This window comes from Pelmatolapia mariae, linkage group LG3_W (genome assembly GCF_036321145.2).
Source record: "Pelmatolapia mariae isolate MD_Pm_ZW linkage group LG3_W, Pm_UMD_F_2, whole genome shotgun sequence".
In the NCBI taxonomy this organism is placed as follows: domain Eukaryota; kingdom Metazoa; phylum Chordata; class Actinopteri; order Cichliformes; family Cichlidae; genus Pelmatolapia; species Pelmatolapia mariae.
In genome coordinates, this window is record NC_086229.1 from 15185101 (window position 1) to 15202660 (window position 17560).

Here is a 17560-nt window from a genome sequence, read left to right on the forward strand (position 1 = left end):
ACAAACAAACAAACCTTTGACTTTAAGCAGCACCGTTTTGTATCTGTAGATATTCCTGCTGTCAACTACACAGTTGTATCTCCCACTGTCACTCACTGTGGGCTGTTTCAGGGTCAGACTGAGGTCTCCAGTTTTCAGCAGGTCTTCATCCATCTTCGTTCGGTCTCTGTAAACCTGGTGCTGTTCTTCAGGCCTCCAGCCGTTCTGATACACGTGAAGCTTCCTGTTGTATCTGTCCCTCCACTTCACTCTAACATCTTCAGGCAGGTTTTCTGTGGTTTTGAAGGGCAGCTGGACAGACTCCGCCCCCTCCTCCACCTCCACCTGACAGACTGAGAGGACACAAACACACCGTGAGCTAAACAGATGGCAGCAGCAGCAGTTTGCAGCAGAGTTATAGAGAAAGCTGAAGGAGAGAAGCAGACCACAGCAGGAGGTAACAGGACAGAGATCTAAAAAGTCAAAGCAGTTTTTAAAGATGTTGGAGACGATCAGAGTCTGATGGTGCTGCTTCACAGTCATGTCTCCTGTCAGTGTGGATCTACTTACTGCTGAAAGTGTTTGTGGACCTAAAATGAAACATTAGAGAGAAGAGTTCAAGGAGTTCTGATCACAGATCCTGTCTTCTGTCAGGATCGGTTTCTTTGTAGGACAATATGACTCAACAAAGCACCGGATTTAAAACACATCTTCAACCTGGAGCCTCAGAAACTGTCACACATCAAGGTTTCATTATTTCTACACATCACTAAGTCCTCAGGATCAACACAGCTCATCTCTACAGTTCTGTTTGAGCTGCTCTGTTGGACCAAAGAGTTAAATCAGCTCCACTGAAACCTGCTGATAATCACATGACCTCAGATGAGCTGCTTCCTCCAAACAAACTGAATGACTGTGTGGATCTGTTCATCAGTCATGTTGAACATGAACAGCTTTGCAGGATGAAGAAAACAGCACAAGTATAGTAATACTTCAAATAATTGTGAGCATTTTTTTCTTCAACAATATTCTAAAAGTGCATCTGAAGCCTCGTGATATAGTTGAATCTCTGATTTCTGTCTTTATTGATAATATTGATTTCTACTTTGTGATCTGTGTTTTAGTTCTTGATTTGTTTGCTATCTCAGCATGTAGAGTTCCAGTCTTACTGGATTACTCCAAGTTCTGTTTGCTGTCAGTTTTCAATGTTTCATTATTTTGAATTCTTGGTCTTTCTTTAGCTCCAGTTTCACCAGTGTGTTGTCTGTGTGTTTAGCTCTGATCTTCATGTTTGCTTCTTTCAGAAAGAACCTGACCGACAACATGACAGCAGCATCTTACAGGCCTGAGGACAGCCTGGAGGAGAGGGTAGAAGGGCAGAGGACAGGGGGGAAAGACTAGAATACATAAATACATACATATATACATAAATAAACACATAAATCAGGAGGAAGGTACTGACTTTGATTCAGACCAGGTCTTGTATTAGATTTTTAGCTGTAACCTGACAGGACCTGACCAGAGATGATGTAATAGAAGTGAACCGATTCTGGTGATTTGCAGGTTCATAATTTACATTTTAAGATTTCAAAATACTGACTCTGAATCGTTAAATTAAAACTGCAGTTTTCTTCAGTTTTTAATGTTAGTAAGAAAAAACTATCAAACCTTCAGAGGTCCAGGTTACCGAGGAGACAGTACTCCGTCTTTAACATCATCCAAAGAAACACCTCAGACTTCAGATCAGATCCCTAAAAATTCAGAATAAGACTAATTGTTATTAAAATGTCTCAAACATTCAAAGACATGATTTTCTTTTTTCCTGTCTGTGAGCTAGAATTATCATGGATAAAAGCAGCAGTGTAAGTGTGTATGAGGCATGTTGTATGTTTTGAAGAAAGTCTTTCAGACTTGAAGTCTGCTGACTGTAAAATAAATAGCATGTCAGGGGTAATACAGAAACCCCTCATCACTGATCACACACAAATTTCAACATGTTGACCTCTAACCCCTGTTTAGTCTATAACTCTTAATAAATTTAACTCTTAATGAATTTTTTTTTTTTTGTTATTGTTAAATACTGAGTGACAAAAAAAGTCTTAAATCTAACTTTGCTGAAGTTGTAGGAACCCTGCTTCCATCCGCAAACACCGGGAGAATCCCAAGACGAGAACTGCTGGTGACCAAAAGGATCACGAAGGCTCATCTCACATTTGCCAAAATGATCTCCATGATCCCCAAGTCTTCTGGGAAAATAATCTGTGCACTGGCGAGACAAAAGGCTCATCTTTCTGGAAAGTCTTAGTCCCCTTACATCTGCACTGAAAATAACAGCATTTCATAAAAAGAACATCATACCAACAGTCAAACATGGCGGTTGTAGTGTGATGGTCTGGGCTGCTTTGCTGCTTCTGGACAATTTGTCTCACTTGATGAACATGAATTCTGCTCCCTGTCTGATAATCCTGAAGGAGAATATGAAGCTATCAGTTCATGCCCTTTAGCTCACTCAGATTATGCAACAGGGTAATGATGCAGAAAGCCCACCTCTGAAAAACAACATGAACATTTCGCAATGGTGTCGTCTTAGCACAGACTTTAGTCTGAGCCCGACCTTAAACTGCTGGATTAAAACATTAATATTGTTGAAATATAAATAAATATAAAAACATGTTTAAAATGATCATGCTTGTACTTTCATCATGTTATTCAGAAATGTTAACCTGTTGTAACTGTGAAGCTCATCAACTTCACACTTGGCAGAATATCACCCTAACAGTACTCTGAAAGACCAGGTAACAGAGAACAGAGGAAGATGAGACAGGAGGAGGAATCGACACTCTGGGAGCCAAACACATGAGAATACATGAAAATCTGTACAGAAACAATGAGACTTTAATGTGATAAAGGTTTCTGTGGCTTCTTGTTGAACATGTGTTTCAAAGGCAGTGTGCAGCTAAGACTCATTGAACAAAATAGAGAAAAGGCTAAATAAAAACCAAAGATTCAGAAAACAACAACATAATGCCTTTGTCCTTTGTCCTGTCCCAGCAGAGTGCAGCCTGCTAGCTGCACGCTAGCTTCGGGTACTCCTGGGTGAAGGTTAAACAAGAGGACATTAAAGTTCATTCTATCATAAAGAGGAAATTAATATAATAAAACCAAAGTTCAATATCTAGACAATGGCACCTGAGAAACTGTTACTTTGAACATCACTGTTTTCGATCTGATTATGTCTCCCTTTCTCCAGACGTAACATGTGTATCTCCCAATGTTTCCCTGTGTGGGGTTTTTCAGAGTCAGACTGATATCAGCACGATCCTATTGGAAAACTATCAGTCACACCAAAAGTGCCCGTGTCGCAAAGTCGACTTAAGGAGCGGCTGACGGAAGCAGATTCAGCCAAATGGAGAAGGAGAGCCCTGGGCGGATGGTGGCATGTCAACAACGTAGCTGAAGATTTGGAGAACCAGGGGCGATTTTAGCCCATTTTTGGGGGTGCTGAAGCACCCCCAAAAATGAATCAAAGCACCCCCAAAGATTTCTTACTTTTTTTGGACAATATTTGCTGTCTGTGTGACACACTGCTAAAAATATAAAAACCATACAGTACTTGGTTGAAACATAACATTTTAACAACAAAAGTATAGATAACACACACACCCCTCCCAAAATGGTTTGTTCCAGATCGGCTCTCCCTTGCTCTGGCTCTAGCGCTGTTGCTGCCAGAGCGGCAGGAGACGCAGCTGAGCGGAGGTGTAAGTGCTAGGACATATTAGCTGCATTTAACCTTCAGTTACTCTTTATATAGTTAGGTAGGAGTCATAACATGTTTCTTTTTAGCTGAAAAACTTTACACCCAGGTAACCTGCAGTGTTGAAAACATGTTTTCCAATGATGTTTGCTACCCTACAATCCATCCTGCTCTGTAGTAAAATCAGCGACATTTGACCGTCCTGTTGCTCCCATTGAAATTTATATAGCATATTTAAAATCTAAAACTAAAAATTGTCCGTAGCCTACTGTTGTTACCACTGTCCTGTTTGAAATGGATACTAACTAGCTAACTGACTGAATGCCCATTAACCTTATAACTCCTGTTGTGTGTGTGTGTGTGTACAGAGAGACAGCCAGGTTCATAAGGGATATAAGGAAGTTTTTTCAAAAAAAGGAGCCACATTCAGGTAAAAGTGTAAAATCAAATGATCCGTCAATCAAAAATAATGTTGGATCAGTGTTTCAATATTTATATCTTTTATTAGATGTTCATGTGGTTTGGTTATTTGCCTTTTGGTTGAAAGTAGACTGAGAGAGGACTTTTTGTTAGTGATCTTAATAGTATTTTTTCATATTAATGTAATTTTTCATCTAATTGAATACAATCTATTTGTGTATGATTGTCAGTCCAAAGAGGGAGAGAGGAAAAAGTGGGAACGTGAGGAGAAAGTACAAGGTCAGGAAGAACCAGGTAAGAAAACAGACAGGGAACAGTGACAGGCAAAAAAGAAACTGTTAAACTAACAAGGAGAAAAAACCTGATTTTACTCATACAATCTGGAAGTTGTGTCCTCCCTATATTATAGCTGCTATACAGAATCTGCAAAACAAACTGGGTTGAAACATTTTTGACCCTCTTTAACAACATTCCAACATAACATTATTGGGGAGATTAAAATTAATGATATATTTTTATGTGGTTCAGCCACAACTCTACTAAAACCTCAGCCAGTAATAGGTAGGCCAACTTTTGGACCGCCCAGTTGTCTGTATGACTGCCGCAGTACAGTATCAGAAAGTGCCAAACAGAGCCCTGGTGGAGTGAGGAGCTGTAAAGAGAAGCAGAGTGCTCTGTTTATATTCTAAAAGTGTTTTAAGCTTGTTTCAAAGATTCTGTACAGCAGCTTTAAATGTTTTCTAAAAGCACACATACACTTATCAGTGTTTCTCAAACTTTTTACAGTGTGTACCACCTGATAAAAATGTCAAGCTCTCCCAAGTACCACTATGAAAGCATGAAACTCATAAATCTTACAACACAAAATTAGTATTATTAAATTAGTAAAATTAGTATCTGCAGTAAAGATTTTTATTTGTAATAATTTATTCTGTTTTGGGAGTGTTTTTTATGTATCTGTATTATAATATACATACACATTAAAAGTGAATCTCTGTCCAAATGCACTCAGTTTACTTCTTACTCACTATGAGCATCATTCACTATTCTCCTCCAGTAATTAAGGTTAGGATATGTATTTTTTTTTTATTCCAATCCATTCTTCTTTTGCAGCATTTAAATAACCTTTATCAGATTTGATGGTTTTGTTACAGACTTTTCAAAAAGTGTTTTGCTTGTCTTTCACAAATGTTGGGATTAAATTGTGTTAAAATGTACAAAACAGTGATGTCATGTTTTGAGACGAGGACCCAGGCACAGAGAGACTTGATGAATTTAAGAATCATATGATTTAAGAAAAAAATTTGCAGATTTGCACAGAGTTGGTAAAATTATGATGACTGATAACGGAGATGAAGACAACAGACGATGAGGACAGGGAGGAACAGGGGTTTAAATGCACCCAGGAGACAGTCAGAGAGAACTCGGGACAACTGGAGTCATTTAAGGATGCAGGGACTCACAGAGACAGGGAAGAAGTTTCATTGTGAAGTGTAAAGTTTATCTTGCCTGGCTGGGCAGCTCTCTGGGTGCTCAGCACCCCCAAAGCTCTAATCCTAGAATCGCCCCTGTGGAGAACATGTCCTCAAAGCCTCAGCAGCTCCAAGAGGCCTGAACCTAAAAAAGAAAGGAAGAAACAGTCTAAACAGAGCAAATCTCCCAGACTCGCTCTTCCCAAAAATGGCAACACGGCAGTTTCATTAAAACCTCTAGGAGGAGCTCCAGTGCCTCCTTTGACAGCAAAGTCACTGATCACTCCTCAGACTGTCAAACGCTCTCTGGCGGCGTTTAAAGACATTTTTGTTTCAGTCATAGAGTCTTCGACTGTGGACAGACGTCAGACTAACAGATGTAATGTCAGATCACGTCCGTCTGAGGAAATCTGTGTAGCAGGCAGTAACACTCATGCAGCTGACAACAGCCCAGACAACCAGGAGACCACACAAGACAGCAGGTATCAGCTACATAACATGCAAGGAAAAGCCTGAATTACTCTGAACCTCTGAGCCTTCCTCCACCTTCACCTCCACGTGATGATCTGAAAGGACAAGAAACCACAATATCAAATATAGGACCAATAGCAGTCACACTCATGGCAAATGACAAGTTTCTGCATTTCTGACCTCTGACTTCACTAATGTGGCTCACTACTCTTTGCTTTGAGTGGTAACTAAACTGGAATTTATGAACTGGTGCTACAGCTACAGACAATTGAGGGATCATAATGAATGTTTCAGTGTTTTAAAAGAAATCTTGACTTTTTCCATCAAGGACAATATGTAAAAAGTCTACTGACATTTGTCTCCCTGAGCAGAGAAGACAACTCTGCACACCTAAAAGAATGCAATGCCATATACCACAGAGGCTGTATCAGTAAGATCTTATTTTAGTTTACTTTCCTGCTCATGTTTGTGGTTTCATTTTAAGGTTCGGTCCATTGGAAATCTTTCTGTTAGGTTAATCAAGACTTTCAGAACTATTCAGAAAAAACTTGGCTTTCTTGTTGCTTTTGGGACTATTTGAGCTTCATCTACTGTACTGACTTTTACTCTTTCATGCAGCAGGTTTGACCTTTGACCTGCAGCTGGATGTCACTCAGTCTCTGTTCTTCTCCTCCAGCACTGATGGAGCAGGTGTAAATACCGCTGTCAGTCAGTTTGGGTTTCCTCAGAGTGAGGCTGAAGTCTTTTGTGTTTAATGCATAACGACTCATTGATGTGCGCCCACTGTAGCGCTGGTTTTGCCCTTTAAGATCGTCTCCTCCTTTTCCTTGTAGGTGGACAGATTTGGGATTGAGGTCACTGCGAGTCCACATCACTGTGGGAGTGTCCTCAGGTATCGAACCTTTGTAAACATAGTGCAAGAGGACAGAAGTCTCCCCCTCATATACCTCCACCACCACAGCCAGAGCATGCTGGGAAACTGTGAAGACACAAAAACAGAAATCAAAGGAATGTTTGGGTTTGATTTAGTGTTGAAATAATAGATTACAAGTAACATTATCTTTAGGGAACATTTTACAAAGAAATGACAACATTTTAATCTTTACATATTTAAATAGAGTGAAAAGGCTGCTGTGTCTGAAGGAGCTCTCGATGTATCAAGAACAGTTTAATGCTCCTCAGCACAGATTATCCAAGTGTCCTTTTCTGTCCTGAATGGATGAACACATTCTCCCAAAACACTCCTAAGGGAACATTTGGGTTAGGTCCCAGCTGCAAAAATGGACCACTAGGAGCAGAAATAGCTTTAAATGATCAACTAAAAACGTTCCAACATGCAGAGATGTAGTCAGTGTTGGGGAGTAATGGAATACATGTACTGACATATTTAAAATACACAATATGAGAAACTCTATTCCGTTACAGTTAACGTTTACATAGGTGGTAATCAGATTACAGTTACTTTGTTGAAATAAATGCACGGCGGTCTTTTCCTGTTTTATATATTATAGGCTACTTAGGTTATCCCCACTCTATGCCTTCTCCAGTGTTGGTGATTAAACAAGTTTGGGCGCAGGTTTAGCTCAGTTGGATGAGCATGTACACATATATCACATGTTGCATGCATATCGCTGTTTCGAGCATGACTCATGGCCCACTTTATTTATTTTTGTTTTTTTTACTCAAATTCCATCAGGGTTTAATAAAGTTTCTCTGATTCTGATTACCAGAAACCAAAACCAAACACATAATAAAGGCTCTAATGCAAGCGTCCTGCTGGTGGTGTCAGTTACACAATGAACCCAGAGCCAGCAGTGCACGGGCAGGAAATCATTCCTCACTTGGAAACTCCGACACCACTTCATAAGAAGAATGGGACAGCCAAAACTTCAGTATCTTTGATGTACTATTGCTGTGTGATTTCTATTACTATTCATTAAGGCTGCTTGCTACAGAGCTAACATTGTTAGTTGGAGTTAGTTGATGTTAGTTCATAGACTGCAGACTGTCAGGCTGTTTCTCAGTACTCATGTATGCGAGTCCGTACTCCAGTCGTCACTTGTCCAGACTTTGTAAGTTCACACGGGAGTCCGGACTCCCGGAGAACGCAGTGCGATCGTCCCACAACTGAAATTGCAGTGTACTTGATGGTATCACTGGAGTTTTTATTGCCATCCCCTCTTAATTTAACTGTGATTAATGTTTGCAATGGAAATTACACGTGACATAAAAATTACACATGTAGTAGATTTCTTTGAGAGGAAAAGATCATTTGAATTGAACAAATATTTAAAATATAATGTCATCATTTTTGGAGCAGCCTTCGGGATCTCCAAGTATTAACATGCTGTTTTTAGACTTGGTGGATAGCATTAACAACCTGCTAGCTGCAAATAATCATGTGCAGTTCAACAAGATTAACAGACAAAAAGAAAACATATTACTCATACAAAAATAGTTTTGTAAACAAGATCACTGCAAAAAGTGCAGCCTTACCTAATGTCCACCATACTGTTACTCATCTTATATTATGATTTAGGCTTAGAGTCCTGCCGTATCAAAAGATGCCAGCTGAGCTGGTTCATGCATCTTACAAGGATGCCTCCAAACGCAGCTTTTTCTAGGCATGTCCTAATGGAGGAGGACCAGGGCAGGACTGGGACTCGCAGCTTCAGTTAACATTGACACACTTTGGCAACAATAGCAGATATAGGTGTCCACTTCATTGCATGTTCCTGTCACCTGTCTGAGAATGATGTTGTTGTGATATAAAGGATTATCGCACCTGTCAATAAAGCCTTTTATCTGCAGCCATGACCTGTCACCGAGCTAGCTTAGCATGGCTAGTTAGCCTCTCAAAGCTCAAACTTTCACTACAAAGTCGGTCCAGGTTGGCCCAGTTATACTAGTCGGGAGCCTCGCAGTGATACGGTGCTTCAACGTAATATTACTGCATTGTGTGTGTTTAACCTCATTTTAAGTTTTGTGGATATTATTCATGGTTATGCTGAGGATATGTTGGCCAATTTCCACTGGAAATGCCTTTTGGTTAAACTTTCAGCGAGGAGTTTGCATTTGCACTGTTACATTTTTATATAACTTTAATGCACATAAAAAACAGCTGCTTGTTTAAGTGAAAATACATTAATGGGTTTTTGCACTAATAATGTTGTGGAGTTGTAAAGTATTTTGTCGAGTGTAATTTATATCGTCAGTTATATCGTTATCGGAAATTTTCAAATATATATCGTGATAAATATTTTGGGCCATATTGCCCTGCTCTACTACATATGAGCATACTTTACATAACTGTGTATGAATGATGATCAAGAGACAAACTTTGAAGATGCAGAGCATGATGTCGCATCATCAGACTGTAAACAAACATCCACCAGGCTTCTTTGCTGGCAGAGGTGATGATTCTCCCATCAGGGATCAGTAGAGTGTATTAACCTGTGGTATAAGCAGCAGTCAGTGAAATATTACTGTTTCACATAAGAAATCTAGCACATGAAAGCCAGGGTGGGAGGGATCTCTGCAAACTGACTCACCTCTGCAAATGTGAGGCTCAACAAAGATCTGACTCTGCAGTCACAGACAAACAAAAAACTCCAGCTGGGAGATAGAAAACGCTGTCTGGGTCTTGCTGGATGTTGCTGGTCAGAGTCCCAAACTATTTTTATCACTTTGGTGTATCTCAACATCAGTTATGCAGACATACGTGTTCTTAAAAGCAATTCTTTGTTTTGCGGGCGGAGTGGAAGCCGTTTTGCTTCACAGTGCATCTTAACAAAGAGGGGATGCTTTTTATTTACATCTAGTCAAAAGTGTTGGTAATAGTGTTTTAATCACACTAATTTTATAATTCTGACAATATCTCAGCTTGCAGCGATGCATGCATTTTATTTTAAAAAGGGCACAAGTGGGAATTTCTTCTGAATGGGTAATGTCAGCTTGTTCACAAGCGTTTCATTTAATCAAACCACTAGTTTTAATTTAACTAGTTTTTACGCATCTACTGGGGTTTCTTTCACGGGTTGATGAGATCATTTTATTCGTGATTTCGGAATGTTGAACTAAGAGTGAGACAGGGGCTACTACTATCTTGTTATTGTTCTCATTTTTCAGAAGGAGACATGCAAGCATGGGACCTCTCAGACTCGCCAGACTCCGAATTGCCCGAGTATTACTTTGACACCCACTGTGATGATGTGATGCTGAGGCTCAAGACATTCCGATTCATCCCCGCCACACGCTTGTTTGTACGCTCATACACAGTCGATGGGACTGGAACACAATTCAGCAGGATTGCAGAACACACCATGACTGAACTGAGATCATCACAACATATAGTGTGATGGAAATTCAGTTTCCAGTAGCACAGCACCGACAGAACTTGCATGTTACAGATACGCTAAGGGAAATGAGAGTAAGGATATAAGCACAAAGCCCCACTCCACTGAGGACCTGCTGTTGGCCAACACCCTCAACGACTCTTACTGCTGGTTTGATGAGCCATCAAGCAGCCTTGACACCTCCACCTTCCCCAACAATAGAGACACTTTGGTCCATCATCCCCCCACCTCCCCACTCCCACCAGCACAGAGCCATCACCACCATCAAAGACTTCACCCACAGGAGCCCCCTCCTCACTCCACAGCTATGAGGATTTCACACCACCTTCTCCCACTACAACCCTTCATATTCATGATGTGAGGACGCAGTTTGACCCTTTAGACCTACTAAAGAACCCAGTCCGCCTGAGCTTATCTTTATATTTTTACATGTTGTAGTGCCATTTCTGGGAGTATTTTAAGTTGCTATACATCAATACAACCATTATATCCCAAATTTTAATCATATGTATGCATCAAGTCATCAGTAACTGCATAAATTGCAATAGTGGTATTTTTACACAAATTTCTAGTTAAAGTAATTTCAGAGGTTCATCCCTCAAAATTGTAAATGTAAAAAAGTTGCATAAAACAGTTTCCAAATTAATTTTGAGTGTCTTCATAATTTTGTTTTTGAGATACACCAATTTGTATATACTGCAGCCACCAACTTTGAAATTCTCATTTACATGACTTATTTAAACATTCTCCTCTTGAATGCAAAATTCTTAAAAACATCTTTTATCCTTTAAGAGTAAATAAATCTGAAAGCTGTTCCATCCTAAAAGAGTACAACAATGTGTAGTTTATGATGTTCTAAAGGTTTCAGCATCTGTTTGAATTTGTCACATGTGTGGAAAGGTATGAGTGAGCCTTTGTATCATACTGTGAGTGATGCTCGTCAGCACACAAACCCAGAGTTTCTCTACAGGAACACAGAGAGAGTTATTCCCTGTACTGTAAGGACACATTCAGCATTGTGCAGTAAATCCAGATCATCCCAGTTAAATGATTACATGGATGTGAGTGTGGTCGTCAGAGCAGCACTGATCAGTGTCAGGTTATAATGACCAAGGTGTACACAAACACTAAGTTTGAGTGTGTGCAGTGAGACTTCAGTCAAAGCATTTAACTGAGGTGTGAAAAATAAGCTGAACTCTACAGCTTGTTGTGGTCCCCTGTGGCTTGACAGCCTTCCAGCTGTTCTCCAGCATTTTCATTTACAGTCATAAAATATCTCCACATGTTGCTCCTCTTTCTCTCTCTCTGCAGTCCAAATGCGTCTTCTGAGCGCATCTGAGTCACGTGACGGCACAGGAACAAATCCCAGCAGGGCAGGAAGAAGGGGGCGGAGCAAAGTGCGTCTGCCGCATAAGAAGAGGTGTTCACACAGACAGAGCTGCTTTTTCATCCACAGCGAGTAAATAGTGAACCTCCAGGAGAGAAACAAACTAAAGTATCGATCATATACCACTACCAACGTTTGGATCGATATCTGCATCGATCTGCACACCCTTGTCTCCTGGATCGTAGCTGAGATCAGCGTGAACCACGTGGGTCTCTGCTCCCTGACCTGTTTCCTGTTTGGAAAGAGTTCCAGCTTCATCACGGAGTTTCTCTCGGTTTGTGGGCTCATCTAAAGGTAAGCACCGAGCTAACTTCAACACTAGATTTACTAACTCTGCGCACATTTGCAGAAATCCCTTGAAACCAACACCTACTAGAATTATTGACTTTTTTATTTTCTGGTGCAAGTCCCGAGGTGTTAATCACCCCTGCTGAGATTTGTACAGGTCATATGCTCGATTCACATCCTGCTTTTGTTGTGCGAACCACCCATTGTCTTTGAGGCCTGGCACATTTGCTTTTGCACACACATACAAACGCTGCAAATCTGTGTTTGTTTGACAGTGTAAGACAAAAGCAGCAAAAATAAAAACTGTACAAAGAGTACAGTCTTAATGGCTCACTATACAAACAATCTGGAGACATAAATATTGTCTAGGGCTGGGCTATATCATACCGTTCACGGTAATACCGGTGTAATTTTGGGCAACGATAGGAAAATGAAATATAGCGATAGAATTTAGGTAAAACGCGCATGCGCAGTGCATATGTTTACATAAGCACATGGCAGCGAGAAGAGAAAGTGGGTCGTTAAATGAAACGGACGAACCAGAACTGGTTTGTAACAATGCTGCAACTTCAGTGGTGTGGAACTGGTTTGGCTTTCGTCCATCAGACACACAACAAAGCACTATTTTTGGTAGAGCATGCTAGCAGGCCGTCGTTATTACCGTGTTTTTGGAAAATACTGCACACTTCAAATCAATCCTTTGATTTTTCTGAAAATCGTCAGCGCCCCTTATAATCCCGCGTGCCTTATGTAACTCTGGTTGTGTTTACTGACCTCGGAACGATTTTATGTACACGGTGCTCGAAAATCTGTCAAATGTTTCAGTACGACTTTGCTCAGCTACGAAGCCGCACCGCTTGATGGTAGTGGTGTGCGATAGTGCATATTTTGGTATCGATCCAATACCAATACAGATACAATACCTTTCAATAAATAGGGTGGATGCCTCAGTGAATTACTAATTCGCAATTAATTTTCATGACCTTAAGTGTTTTTCGTGATGTTTCCTTTGGTATTATTAATTACTTAATACCCAGGACATAATTAGGAGAAAGAATTTATTTATAATTAAATAAAAAATGTTTTATTATTGTGGCGGCTCGTGGTCTGCGATGCCACTGCAGGTGAGATGGACTCACCTTCACTGCATCTACAATGATGCCTCGCTGGCTTAAAACCTGTGCGCTGCTTGTGCTGTTGTTGTTTTTGGTGTTGATGTGTACAGCTGGCAGCAGGAGGGCTGCAGCTGTTGAATGTAGGCTATTGTTACAGCAACCACGTGATCACTGTAAGTAGGGCTGCACAATTAATCGTTAGAAAATCGCGATCTCATTTCCAAATGACAACGATTAAAAAAAAAAGAAAAAAAGAAAAGACGATGACGATTGCACCACATTTTGATCCGGGACTTAATCTGCATGAAAACAAGCGCTCACTCTTCCTACTCAACAAATGACAAGGGCGTAGCCTTATACCACGTGATACAGACGCTGGCTGCTAAAATTGGCAGGGAAAACCAACGGAGAGCACGTCAGGGAGGACAAGAAAGTGACTGGAGAAAATCCACCCAAACATCAATAACGGGAACCTTATACAGCGCTTCCCCATACCCGTCGAACAGAGGTTATTACTTATCACCTGGCTAAAGATATTGCTCCCATCAACACTGTGCAAGACGAGGGATTTAGGAAAATGATCAACACCCTAGACAAACGCTACACAGTGCCGTCCCGCAACTATTTTTCTATTGTTGCACTACCTGCTCTATACACGCAGTGTCGAGCAACGGTGGGAATTTCAAGCAGTACAACATTTTGCGGCAACGACAAAATGTGAGGCATTTATTGTTTTTATGTTTATTGTTTTTATGTTCAGTCTCAACTGTTACGAAGTTGATGTGCAGTTAATAAGTGCAATAAATATTTATATTGGAAAAGAAAATCGTGAGAGAATCGTGATCTCAATTCTAAGCAAAAAAATCGTGATTCTCATTTTATGCAAAATTGTGCAGCCCTAACTGTAAGGGTGGACAGCACGCGGCTCGGGGTATGTATATGTATATTGTTGTGGATAGGCGTAGCTTTGGGTCACGTGGTGTCGGTGATAGTAATAGTGATTGCTATATCACCTGTTCAGGTCGCGAGGGAATTTGTGAATGAGTGGGTGATGGGGGAAGTCGACTTTTGCTGACCGCCCATTTTAGAATGTTTTGGTCACTGCGTTTCTACGGATTTTAAGGATTGATAACAAATAAAGAAGTTTTTAATCTGGAACTTTGATTTACGTTTGATCAGCGGGCGCGTCAACATTATTCCCCTATTCAGCTGCTCGGCGACTCAAAGGCTTGACGGTCGCCAATATATATATATATATATATATATATATATATATATATATATATATATATAGGGATGGGTATCGAAAACCGATTCTTGTTGAGAACCGGTTTCCACTGTTTCAATTCCTTGGAATCGTTTGCCGTTTTTGAAAATGATTCCCTTATCGATTCCAGTCGCCCCGAATGACGTCACCACGTTGCGGAGCGTCGGAGCGTACCTGACAGGAAACAGCGTCTAAGCGGCTCAAACACTTAAAAGTTTGGTTATACTTTACAAGAACGGATGACAACAGGGCAACTTGGAATATTTGCAAAGTAGATATTTTATTTAAGGGAGGAAACACTACGAATATGCAAACGCATTTGCTCACGAAACACGCGATGAACTTAAATGAAAGTTGTGTTTTTAATTCCGCTCCGGACTCGTGAATCTCAACCCAGCAGCAGCGGTAATGTTTGCGCGTCCTCTCCCGTTAATGCGGCAGGTAAATAATCAACAAACAGTGCATATTATGTTAGCGTGATCTGCTTTATTACAAAACCTGCCATTACTGTGCATTTAGGTGACCATGATGAGAGAGACAGAGTCTGGCTGGCGCTCGCTGGCAGTTGTCGCTGCAGTCCACCGGTAGCGTCTCTTTTCAGGCCCGAATGTCACCGAGCAGTGACTAAGTTTGTGGTAAAAACCTTGCAGCCATTTGCCACAGCAGATGGTAAGTGAATGTGTTTAATTGTAGGCAGGGACATTACTGGATATTCTTGTGTAATTGCTACAGAATAATTTATGTTATACTTTGTTAATGCTACAGAAGAATATTTATTTTATTATTTTACATTTACAATTTTTTTTTCCTGGGGACCCTGTGACACCCCATTGAAGAGCCGTAGGCTGTGGATCTCTTAAGATCTCACTGTTGGGTTTGTAAGGCCATGTTACTCCTAAATTTCTATCTTGTTCAAAGAGAAGATATAAAACAAAGTTCTAATCAACCTTAGTGTTCTCCTTTTTAAAAATAAGAATCGATAAGAGAATCGATAAAGAATCGAATCGTTAAACAGAATCGAAAATGGAATCGGAATCGTTAAAATCTTATCAATACCCATCCCTATATATACATATATATATATATAATCAACTTTTGTATATTAAAGTCCAGCATCACAATACGTAAGCAGATATCATAATATATATATATATATATATAATATATATATATATATATATATATCTGTGTGTGTGTGTGTGTATATATATATATATATATATATATATATATATATATATATATATATATATATATATATATATATATATATATAAAATCAACTTTTGTATATTAAAGTCCAGCATCACAATACGTAAGCAGATATCATAATATGCGTCAGTTACTTGACTTCTATAACACTTAAAAACCGTCCTCACCGTCTCACACTCTGTTTCCTGCTGTTTTTTCTCCTCGTACACGTCTCTGAAACATCCAGAGTACATTCTGTGCTAATCTCACTGAGCAGGCGTACAGGCACAGCCAAATGTCTCTAATCTTTGCCCTAGAAACAAGTCTAATATGTATCTGTCTGTAAGCATGTTTGCATTGATCCTCAAAAGACTGAATGTCAACTCTCATGAGCACATTTGCAATGTGTGTATGAAAATAAGTATAAATACTTATTTAATAAAAGCTCACAAAATACCACTAATAGAAGGCCGGTTAGAATAATGTATTTCCCACAAATCACTGCCTCTGTTTGTATCTCTGTCACTGCAGGACCAACGTGGATCGAGAAGTCAGCGCTCTCAGGAGGCCGACAATTTAGTTGAAGAAAGAAGTGGAAGAAAAAAATACAACCGTGACGAGTTTGGGAAAGATTTGACTGTGAAAGCTTCCCTAAAAATGCATCAGGTCATCCACACCGCAGAGAGACCGTTCAGCTGTGACGAGTGTGGAAAGTCTTTTACCAGGTCTGTACACTTAAAAAGACACCAACTAATCCACACTGGAGAGAGACCGTTCAGCTGTGACGAGTGTGGAAAGTCTTTTACCAGGTCTGGAAGCTTAAAAGCACACCAACTCATCCACATTGGAGAGAGACCGTTCAGCTGTGGAGACTGTGGAAAGTCTTTTACCAGGTCTGGACACTTAAAAAGACACCAACTAATCCACACTGGAGAGAGACCGTTCAGCTGTGACAAGTGTGGAAAGTCTTTTGCCCACTCTGGAAGTTTAAAAACACACAAACTCATCCACACTGGAGAGAGACTGTTCAGCTGTGGAGACTGTGGAAAGTCTTTTGCCCACTCTGGAAGCTTAAAAACCCACCAACTAATCCACACTGGAGAGAGACAGTTCAGCTGTGACGAGTGTGGAAAGTCTTTTGCCCACTCTGGAAGCTTAAAAACACACCAACTAATCCACACTGGAGAGAGACCGTTCAGCTGTGACGAGTGTGGAAAGTCTTTTACCGAGTCTGGAAGCTTAAGAAGACACCAACTCATCCACAGTGGACAGAGACCATTCAGCTGTGACGAGTGTGGAAGGTCTTTTACGCGCATTTCACACTTAAAAACACACCAACTCATCCACAGTGGAGTTAAAGCGTACACCTGTGACCAGTGTGGCAGAGCTTTTACTCACAGTCACAGCTTACAGAGTCATCTAGTTACCCACTCTGGAATTAAGGCGTACAGCTGTGACATTTGTGGAAAAACCTTCAGCCGGATAGGGAGCCGAAATATTCACCTACGCATTCACACCAGACATGATGTGTACAGCTGTGATCAGTGTGGTAAACAGTTTACCACAAAAGCAGAGTTACAACGTCACATGTTTACCCACACTGAGGAACGACCTTATAAATGTGACCTGTGTGAGAAGACTTTTAAATCTCCACGTTACCTGAAAACACACCAACAGATCCACACCAGAAAGACTCTACAAGTGCAGTTACTGTGAGGTATGTATTTATATTTTTATCTTGTCAGCCCGACTGTTTGAAACAACTCTGCTCATCAAAGTGTGTTAGCATGTTAGCAATTCTACTGGCAGCTCTGAATGATTATTCAGACTCTAATCACAGGTTTTTAGGGATAGTGTTTGA

At 40.3% G+C, this 17560-nt stretch overlaps 1 protein-coding gene and 1 long non-coding RNA gene across 2 annotated transcripts; both read left to right on the forward strand.

Moving 5' to 3' along the window:
• The first annotated feature begins 382 nt into the window (after positions 1 to 382).
• On the forward strand, positions 383 to 1370 carry LOC134624254 (uncharacterized). Its single transcript, XR_010093496.1, has 3 exons — positions 383 to 982; positions 1128 to 1173; positions 1284 to 1370. It is a non-coding gene; the product is annotated as an uncharacterized LOC134624254 (long non-coding RNA).
• A 9979-nt stretch (positions 1371 to 11349) lies between these two features.
• Positions 11350 to 17485, forward strand: LOC134624253 (gastrula zinc finger protein XlCGF8.2DB-like). The gene is made up of 2 exons (XM_063469214.1): positions 11350 to 12132; positions 16231 to 17485. The coding sequence occupies exon 2, from the start codon at positions 16357 to 16359 to the stop codon at positions 17413 to 17415; it is 1059 nt and encodes a 352-aa protein (XP_063325284.1). The 5' UTR covers positions 11350 to 12132; positions 16231 to 16356; the 3' UTR covers positions 17416 to 17485.
• Positions 17486 to 17560: the final 75 nt, after the last annotated feature.